This window comes from Somniosus microcephalus, chromosome 11 (genome assembly GCF_052327205.1).
Source record: "Somniosus microcephalus isolate GS21.2 chromosome 11, FLI_Smic_1.0, whole genome shotgun sequence".
NCBI classification, from domain to species: domain Eukaryota; kingdom Metazoa; phylum Chordata; class Chondrichthyes; order Squaliformes; family Somniosidae; genus Somniosus; species Somniosus microcephalus.
Window position 1 is genome coordinate 124,378,720 of NC_140997.1, and position 10,262 is coordinate 124,388,981.

The 10,262-nt window shown below is 44.5% G+C and overlaps 1 protein-coding gene across 1 annotated transcript; it reads left to right on the plus strand.

The window, feature by feature from the left end:
- Nucleotides 1-1,638: 1,638 nt before the first annotated feature.
- On the plus strand, nucleotides 1,639-4,674 carry LOC147110855 (ferritin heavy chain, oocyte isoform-like). The gene is made up of 4 exons (XM_086002276.1): nucleotides 1,639-1,792; nucleotides 2,515-2,661; nucleotides 3,423-3,548; nucleotides 4,383-4,674. Exons 1-4 carry the CDS (start codon nucleotides 1,691-1,693, stop codon nucleotides 4,527-4,529), a joined length of 522 nt encoding a protein of 173 aa, XP_085858402.1. The 5' UTR covers nucleotides 1,639-1,690; the 3' UTR covers nucleotides 4,530-4,674.
- Nucleotides 4,675-10,262: the final 5,588 nt, after the last annotated feature.

The following is a 10,262-nucleotide window of genomic DNA, read 5'->3' on the forward strand; positions in this document are numbered from 1 at the left end:
GTAGCCTCAGTCTGCAGGACGATATAGATGGGTTGGTCAGATGGGCGGAACAGTGGCAAATGGAATTTAACCCGGAAAAGTGCGAGGTGATGCACTTTGGGGGGACTAACGAGGCAAGGGAATACACAATGAATGGAAAGACCCTAGGCAAGACGGAGGGTCAGAGGGATCTGGGTGTGCGAGTACACAGATCCCTGAAGGCGGCGGAACAGGTGGATAAGGTGGTACAAAAGGCATATGGGATACTTGCCTTCATTAGCCGAGGCATTGAATATAAGAGCAAGGAGGTTATGATGGAGCTGTATAAAACACTGGTTAGGCCACAGCTGGAATAGTGTGTGCAGTTCTGGTCGCCACACTACAGGAAGGATGTGATCGCGTTAGAGAGGGTGCAGAGGAGGTTCACCAGGATGTTACCAGGGCTGGAGCGCTTCAGCTATGAAGAGAGACTGGGCAGATTGGGTTTGTTTTCCTTGGAGCAGAGGAGGCTGAGGGGGGACATGATTGAGGTGTACAAAATGATGAGGGGCATAGATAGGATGGATGCTGAGGAGCTTTTTCCCTTAGTAGAGGGGTCAATAACTAGGGGGCATAGATTCAAGGTAAAGGGCGGGAGGTTTAGAGGAGATTTGAGAAAGAACTTTTTCACCCAGAGGGTGGTTGGAGTCTGGAACTCACTGCCTGAAAGGGTTGTGGAGGCAGAAACCCTCACAACATTTAAGAAGCATTTGGAAGAGCACTTGAAATGCCATAGCATACAAGGCTACGGAACAAATGCTGGAATATGGGATTAGATTAGACAGGGCTTGATGGCCGGCGCGGACACGATGGGCCGAGGGCCTCTATCCGTGCTGTATTACTCTATGACTCTATGATACTGGAAATCTCAAAGAAAAACAGAAAACGCTGGAGACACTCAGCAGGTCAGGCAGCATCGGTCGAGAAAACACGAGACACTTGACCTTTCTGGTATAAAACCATTCCTCAAAACAGACCCGGGGTTTGCAGGAGATGAGGAAACAGTGCAAACTAACCACAGGACTTTACAGCTTTTAAATTTCATGGGGATAAAAGTCCACATCGCACTTTACAGTGACGGAGCAACAGATTCTGTCTGAAGCTCCCCACTGATCCACTTTCCATTTCCCCAACTCGTTGTGGGCTGCTTTGCAGATCCACTGCAGACTGACTGGTGTAGGTCAGTCTCTTTCAATCTATTGTGGTCAACATTGTGAACCTTGGTATCACGGACTCATTCTGGAGCCACCGAGATGCCCATCAATTCTCCGAGAGACGGGTTAACTTAGAGCCGGCTGTGCTCAACACCATCTGTAGGGTGGAATTTCATCGAGCTCTTTGAGATATGTTGTGAAACTCTGATTCTGAGAACAGAGACGCTTTCAAATTCAGTTTGAGGAAAGTCAAAGAAACCAACAGCAATGACATCACAGAATAATCATCCAAACCTCTGTATTCCAAAGCTCTGATTGGCTCTGGGTATCACACACCGCCCCCTCTCCTTTGTTAATTGGTGCCTGGATTGATGGAAGATCCTGACTGGCTCACAGGGATTGTCAATCATCATTGATCATGCCAGACCCTGTTGAAATGCAGGAGCTTGTGAGGGTAGAGGTTAGGTTGTTACTACAGTGGAGTTTGAGCTCAGTGCTTTGCAACAGGAAGAGTTAAGATGGCTTCCCAAGTGCGTCAGAACTATCACAAGGACTGTGAGGATGCTGTCAACAAGCAGATCAACATGGAGCTCTATTCCTCCTATGTTTATCTCTCCATGGTGAGTTTTGTATTTTTGGGGTCCTATTTCAAAATTAAGGCTGTTATTTTATTCTAAGCAGGTAGAATTTCTCTAGGTCAATGAATGGGCTTTAGAGGGTCTCTCTATAGCCCTCCCCAGTCTTAATCCAGTGAATGCTCTTAAGACAGTGATCTTGCAGAAGGACTCTTTCCTGCTCTGTAATAGCTCTGTCCTATTCTGATGTGTTTATATTTGAAACTAACTCCAGGGTTTCATCAAGTTTGTAATGGAGGGTTCATCTTGAAGATTCACTAAAACTAGTCAACTTCCAACTTGGATGGCAACAATTAGATTGAATTGGGTGACTAGTTAGTGAAACATTGGCTGGTTCTGGCCAGTTTTTATCCCCCTCTAATTGAGTGAATCCTGTTAGTCTTTCTCACCTGAGGATGGTGTTAAACTATTTAATTTTAAAGATTTGGCTCTTTTCCTTCTCTGCTTTTAGACTTTCATCTGGGAACAAAAGAAGATACCACAGATATTTTGACCAAGTGTAGTTGAGAGCTTTATTCCAAAAAGCATTAAAGCTCGCTAATATTTTCTAGTAACATAACCTCCTATTCTGTTGAGCTACTTCAATGAGGAGCTTCCAACATATTCAAAAAGGATTTGGAAAGTATTGGTGTTGCTACCATTTGAGTTGGCCATGGATCAGATCTAGATTTCAATTGTCTCTTTTCCATTTTTCTCTCTACCTGCAGTCGTATTACTTTGACCGGGATGATGTTGCCCTGCGTCACTTTGCCGAGTTCTTCAAGGAGCAGTCACATGAGGAACGTGAGCATGCTGAGAAACTGCTGAAATTCCAGAATATGCGTGGGGGGCGTGTTGTCCTGGAGGATGTCAAGGTTAGATTCAGCAAACTTTGAAGAATTGCCATGGTTTTGTGAAAAGTAGGCTAGTTACCTCATACTAGATTATCTGAGTCATGGAAGTTGTTCCAAGAGGAGGCTCAATGATTGTTGTATGCATGGATTTTCAGAAGGCAGGAGATTGCTGGCAGAAATTGGAAGTGCATTAGAAGCAACCTTGTGACCCCAATAAAACTGGGTGGAGTAGGAGGCAGTTGGTATAAAATAGACCACTGGATGGTGACTAGTGCATATGATCTAAATGTGCAAATAGTGATCTGCTGAGCTAGGGTCTATAGTGAGCTCCAGGGCAAAATTGGAGACTGGCTAGGGGGTTGACTGGAAGGAAGTGGTTGATGTTCACATCAGATGTAAGAGTGTAGGGATTTGGGGTGTGTCCCAGTACAGATGTCATTTAGAAGCTAGCTTGCAGAGACAAAAGGCTGATTGAAAGGTGGGCTTCATGTTCTGGCATAGAATAGAAAGCAAGGAAGTGTTACTGCAATTACTGCTAGATAGACCTCATTTGGAATATTGTGCTCCATTTTAGGTGATCTCACTTTAGAGCCTATAGTGCTGTGATTTCAAGTCCAATAACTCATTCCAAAGAGAATTCTTGATGAACTGTCTGGTTAAAATCCTGGCTTAGAATATCAAGAATGACATTGAGTTGTGATCTGACTAACTCCTGAAATGTTCAAGTCTGTTAACTAATTTCTTCCAATGTTACTCTATACCCCACCCCTACAAACTCTCAGAAACCAGAGCAGGATGAGTGGAGCAATGGCCTAGTGGTGATGCAGAGAGCTCTGCAGCTGGAGAAGGATGTCAACCAGAGTCTGTTGGATCTACACCAACTCTCCACTGGGAACACTGACCCTCATGTAAGTTCCTAATGTCTCATTTAAAGAAAGATTTGCATATCTACAGTGCCTTCCTTGTCGTCGGTGTCCAAAAACACTACAGCCAATTCAGTACTTCTTGAAGTGTCATTATTGTAATGTTTGCAACATGGCAGTCAATCTGCACACCAAGATCCTGCTGCAGAAATGAGAGAAATCACCAGATAGTCTGTTTTATTAAGTTGGTTAGTGATAAATATTGGCCAGGACACTGACATTCCAGTTTTTTTTCTTTGAAATAGTACCATGTGGGCAGACAAGACCTTGTGTACTGTTTTATCCAAAAGACAATACCTCTGACATTGCAGCTCTCCCTCAGTACTGCAGTGAAGTGTTGGTTTTCACTCCATTCTCTGAAATGGGACAACCCAGGGCCTTCTGACTGGCAGTGGTACCAGTAAGCCATGGCTGACACTTGCCATGTTTTGGGTGAGTTGAAGGCTATCTGGGGAGCTTAATCTGATCACTGATCTTTAGCAATATCTCCATGCCCAATAGGTTTCTGATGATCTTTCACAAAAGACTTCAACATCAGGATCTCACTGAGATGAGGCCAGTGCATAAAGCAGATTGAAATTGGGACAGCAAAGGATAAGTTGTAACTGAAGGGGGTTCTGCTTTCCAATTTTAAATTGGTAAATGCATTACTCCTGGAGTAAATCTAATCTGACGTCCAATCCACCTATTTCTCTGCAGCACTTGTACCAGTTACCCCATCCAGTAGAAGATAAAGGACCATCTCCATGGGCGGTGAAGCTCAGAAGGCCTTTGATGATGTCTCCTCTGAGCTAATTGTGCTTTGTTTTTCACTTTCAGTTGTGTGACTTCCTGGAGACCCACTACTTGGATGAGCAAGTGAAGATGATCAAGAAGCTTGGAGATCACATCACCAACTTGAAGAGACTGGGAGCCCCTGAGAATGGCATGGGAGAGTACCTGTTTGACAAGCACAGCCTGAGTTGAATGGGATTCTTGAACCATTAGTTCTATACAGGTTGGAAATGAAGTGTGACCAACTTCTGGTGGTGAATACTTTGGTTGTCATTATTTCCCAGTTTTCTCATCTAACTGTCACAGTACATGGAAATAAAGGTTATTCATCATTGAACTGGTTTGTCTTTGTTTAATTAAATAGCTGATCTGGTTAAGATCCCACTGCACAATACACAGCTGTGTAATATGATCCAAGTTAAAAATACAGAAGTCACTCCCAGGATGGCTGTGCCCACATCTTCAAATCATCACTGGAGAGGATTCTAATGGTTTTCTGAGCTCTTGGTAACAGTTCCTGCTGAAAAGGGTTTTTTATAACATCTGCCAGCAAACAGTCATTAAGCTGTGGTGGCTTTAAAACAAAGAAATGGGGAAGGGTGAAGGGGGTTGAATTAGTGCTGACAGTAGTGACTCTTCAGTCAGGAGAAGGGAGAGTACATGCCTGGTGTCTTGCTTCAGACTTTTACCTGTAAAGGTGGGGGAATGATCTGCTATTGAGCTGTCTTTACATTTGACTGATGGCACAAGTCACGCACTAGATTGCCAAAGCTGTGTGACATGTGTACACAGTACAGCGTTGGCCATCTTAGAAACTTCCATTTGGGCAGGATCATTTCTGTTTATCATTCTCTTTCTTTCCCAGGTTACTTTCTTTTCCTAGCCCCACTGACGGCAATACTTGATGTCTGGGATTAAGTAAAGCACTAGTCTGAATCGAGCAGTAGTGTGTCCTACGGGGAGTTTGTTGGTGTTGGGTAAAGTGAAGCTAAATCAGTAATCATGTAGGAGTCACTGGAAATAGAGTGCGAGACTTTCATAGCAGCAAAGAAAAACACGTGTTAGCTTTATTAACTCTCCGCATGGACTGAGGGACTCGGCCTCGTCGCAGGGCTATGACATCGACACACAATCGACGACTCTTAAAGGGACCCTGCTCCGATAACCCAACCAAGTTCCGTACATAACGTGGAGCGATAACATTGCCTATACATAGTGAATTGTGTTACTGTCCCTATGTGGTCTCTGCCACAATCATATAAATCCTATTCAAGCCAATGATTTTTCTACCAAAAACTAACTTTCTATTGCAGCAGCATTGTTGTAGGTGTAACATTTGCATACTGAATTATCATTGGCCCGCAGGCATCGAAGCAATACCTGTTGTATTCACGTGATCACATGTTGCGTTGTCATTGGCCTGCAGGCATCTGTAAGGACTGCTATTGTTTAGAAGACCCAGGGGTCCGAACTCCATCTTGTCCACACGGTGCTGTATTGATTGAGAAAGCTTACAGACTTGATGCTTCATTAAAAGAGTTTAAATTGTAATAATCCGTTGTCCTGCAATTTATTATTTTTGTACAAAGTGTGCAAAACAAGACAGTAGGGATCCACTAGCTAATTCGGATCAAATAGTAGCTAGATTATTTTCGATAATTCATTCGGTATATCGCTAATGGCCACAACTGTTCCAAAAGACTGCCCTTAACCCACAAAGTGTGCGGTGATTTCTGAGTGTTCCTGAAGAATCCACAAATTAAACATCCATTAAAGCTGTTCAAAAACAGTTCATCTAAAGGGAATGAATGAACTCCATTTGAAAATACCAAGCCACAAGGGCCCTTTAAATATTCTCTCCAACACTGAGCGAGTATACATGGATAGACTGATTCATAATAAAATGTTGGCTGGACAGTTTCTAGGAGTTAAACTGGAAAATACATTGGTTTTCCACACCACAAGGGAAATGAAAGCTCTTTGGACATTTGTAATTTCTCAGCCGATTGAGGCGTCACGTGTCTTGCACACCCATGATTGTTCTGACACTCTGGGGAGACCACCTTCACTTTTACTGCTGGTGGGAGCCAAGTTCAAACACCACTGTAGTTACAACTGAACCTCTCTCCAATGATGTACCTAAACGAGATTAGATGCCATGGTATAGGAACAGGGCAGCCACATGGGATTAGGACCACTGCTTGTGTAGAGAATAAACAACATGAGCTGGATAGGAACAGGAGGCGGCCATTGAGCCCCTCGAACATGTTCCTCCGTTCATTGAGATCATGGCTGATCTGTGTCCTCACTCCATATACCCGCCTTTGCCCCATATCCCTTAATACCTTTGGTTAACAAAAATCTATTAATCTCAGATTTAAAATTAACACTTGACCGAGCATCAACTGCTGTTTGCGGAAGAGAGTTGGGCCAAACATCCTATTTCTGTGTTGTATGGTTTATGTAATTCACTCTTCTCTGTTCTGGAGGTTTTTGTAATGATCAGTAACCTGTCATTCTGGAATGGTACTCTAGGTGGTGCTGTCTGTATATAAGAGTGGGCAACCCACGATGCACTAGGCTACCCACAAGGCAGCAGTCAAGATGGAGGCCTCTACAGATACTGTACCTAGTCCACATGTGCTCAATAAAGTGTCGAGCAAAAGCTAGCTGTTCTTAATAAAAACGACTAGTTATTAATGAACATAACATGGTACCAGGATTGGTAAGATCTGCTGAATATTGTGCAATGCGACATGGAGAATTTGAAGCCACCAGAGCGTTTGAAACTCACAGGAAATGTCGACTACAATTGGCAGACTTTTAAACAACAATTCGAACTCCACATTGCTGCCATCGGGTACGGTACGAAGCCAGGCACAAGGAAAATAGCGTTGCTGCTCACGGTTGCAGGCCCACAGGCGATAGAGGTATTTAATACATTTGTATTTAATCCAGAGGAGAACAGAGAAAAATTAGACGAAGTGCTAAAGAAGTTTGAGACACATTGTTCTCCCAAAAAGAATGAAACCTACGAGAGGTACATCTTCCATTCTCGGACACAGCAGCAAAATGAGACTTTTGATAGCTTTTTGACTGATCTGAAACTGAAAGCACAGATGTAAAGTCTGTGGGTTGTATAGCGAAGTAATACACAGTCTACAAGAGTAACTTAAACAGGACTTTACTATTCGAAGGTCAGGGCGAATCTGCCCAATAAGTTCTGCCACAGCACTTATATACCGGTGTGGTCACCGTCGGTATTACAGTATACAGCAGCCAAGATAAAGTAGTGCCACACCTAAAATAGTTCTCTTAAAGGTAAACGGTTACATACAATAGTTCTCTTAAAGGTAGAACAGTTACATACACTACAATCCTCCCTTTTTAGCTTACAACATACTTATTTCCCATTAACCATATCATTAGAACATATATACAAATTATGTAAAACAGTTCACAGATTCAGTCTCTCTGGAGGTCTCCTGACTCTGTCCGGATAACGCCTCGGTGGCGTAGCAGTTTTCAGTGGGGTAGTAGGTTCTTCCGGCAAGGCCGATTCAGCTTGAAGGACAGTGTCCGGATCATCTGATTCCAGTATTACCAGATCGGAGGTAGGGGCTCTGGGTATCTCTGTTTCGACATTAGCCGTGTAAGGTTGTGGAGTAGGTTGGCTCTTTGTGGATGACCCTATGATCTGGTCAACATGATGCCTTATGATGCTGCCACCAATGTCCACTGTATACAGCAGCGGCCCTAGCCTTTTTACAATAGTTCCAGGCTGCCATTTCTCGGTACGGTAGTCCCGGGCCAAAACTTGTTGACCTGTCTGAAAAGATCTAGTTGGCCTTTCATTCATGCCCTGCAATTGCCGGTTCTCTACGTCCCTTCTGACGTTTGGCTTAATCAAATCCAGCCGGCATCTTAGCCTTCTGTTGAAAAACATCATGGCGGGAGTTTGATTTGTGACCGCATGTGTTGCATTCCTGTACGCCAACAAGAAGTTATCTACCTTATGTTGTAAGTTGATGTTGTCATTACCCATGGCCTTTATGGCCTTCTTGAAGGTCTGGACAAACCTTTCAGCTAAGCCATTGGTGGCGGGATGGTATAGGGCTGACGTGTAGTGCTTGACCCCATTGCTTTTTAAGAATTTCCTGAATTCTTCGGACACAAATTGTGGTCCATTATCAGAACAGACCTGTTCCGGCAGCCCATTCCTGGCAAACATGGTCCTTAATACTGTGATGGTTTTTTCCGTGGTGGTGGAGGACATCTTTATTACCTCCGGCCACTTGGAGTGTGCATCCACCGCTATTAGAAACATTGAGTCCGTAAATGGACCAGCAAAGTCGATGTGTACCCTTTGCCAAGGAGATGAGGGCCACTCCCATGGATGCAGAGGAGCTTGTGGTGGCGCGTTTTGGACCTTCTGGCATCCTAGACAACTCTTGGTTATTTCCTCGATGTCTCCATCAATACCTGGCCACCACACAAACGCTCTTGCTAGGTTCTTCATTTTCACTCCACCCAGATGCCCCTCGTGAAGTTCCTTTAGCACCTTATGCTGAAGTTTGGGTGGAATCACCACTCTCGATCCACACATCAAGGTTCCTCGGCACACTGACAGCCGTTCTTTCCGTTGTGAAAATGCTGGCAGTGTTGGTTCGCCATGTGCTGGCCATCCCTCCACTGTTAGATCATAGACCCGTGAGAGAGTCGGGTCATTTCTTGTTTCATTCTCGATCATCGAATTGGTTACTGGTAGACATTCTACTATGGATGAGTGGAACATCTCTACCGGGTCCATTGTAGCTGCCTCTTCTACTACCGGCAACGGTAGGCGCGATAACCCATCAGCATTTCCATGCTGTTTGGAGCTTTTGTATTCAATGTCATATTGGTGTGCCCCAAGTAACACGGACCACCTCTGTAACCTTTGTGCTGTCATAGTGGAAACGGCCTTGTTAGGGTTGAATATGGACACCAACGGCTGGTGGTCTGTCAGTAATGTGAACTTCTTGCCCTGCAGGTAATGATTGAATTTCTTTACTCCCCACACAAGGCTGAGGGCCTCCCTGTCTATCTGAGCGTAATTTCGCTCCGCGGAGGTCAACGATCGGGACGCAAATGCGACTGGCCTTTCCGAGCCATTTGGTAACTTGTGTGAAAGTACTGCTCCAATTCCATAAGGAGAAGCATCACAAGCTAGACGAAGAGGTAACGTTGGGTTGAAATGAGCCAACACTTCCTCAGAGGTAATCAACGCCTTGCTTCTGCGAAAGGCCTTTTTACAGTCCTCGCTCCACTTCCATGGCACTTCTTTCCGTAACAGAGCATTCAGCGGATGTAGCACAGTGGATAAATTTGGCAGAAACTTGTGATAATAATTAATCAACCCCAGCAACGATCTCAACTGTGAAACGTTTTCCGGAGCGGGGGCCTTCACGACAGCTTCTATCTTGTCAGGCGACTTGTGCAGCCCCTCTTGGTCAATGACATGACCGCAGTACGAGATCCGTTTCTGGAAGAATTCACATTTCTGGCGATTAACTCGAAGGCCATACTCCTTCAACCTGGTGAGCACCAGTTTCAAATTTGTGAGGTGTTCCTCCTCGTCTTCTCCCGTAATCAGGATATCGTCCAAGTAACACTGTGTGCTTGGAACACCTTGTAAGACCTGCTCCATTGCCCTCTGCCAAATTGCTGGAGCCGAAGCTACTCCAAAAACCAGTCTATTATAACGATACAAGCCTCTGTGCGTGTTGATTGTGAGATACTGGCGCGACTCTTCCTCGACTTCCATTTGTAAGTATGCCTGTGCCAGGTCTATCTTGGTGAAGTGTTGCCCGCCAGACAATGAAGCAAAGATATCCTCAATCCGCGGAAGCGGGTATTGTACCGTGTGAAGCACCGGATTAACTG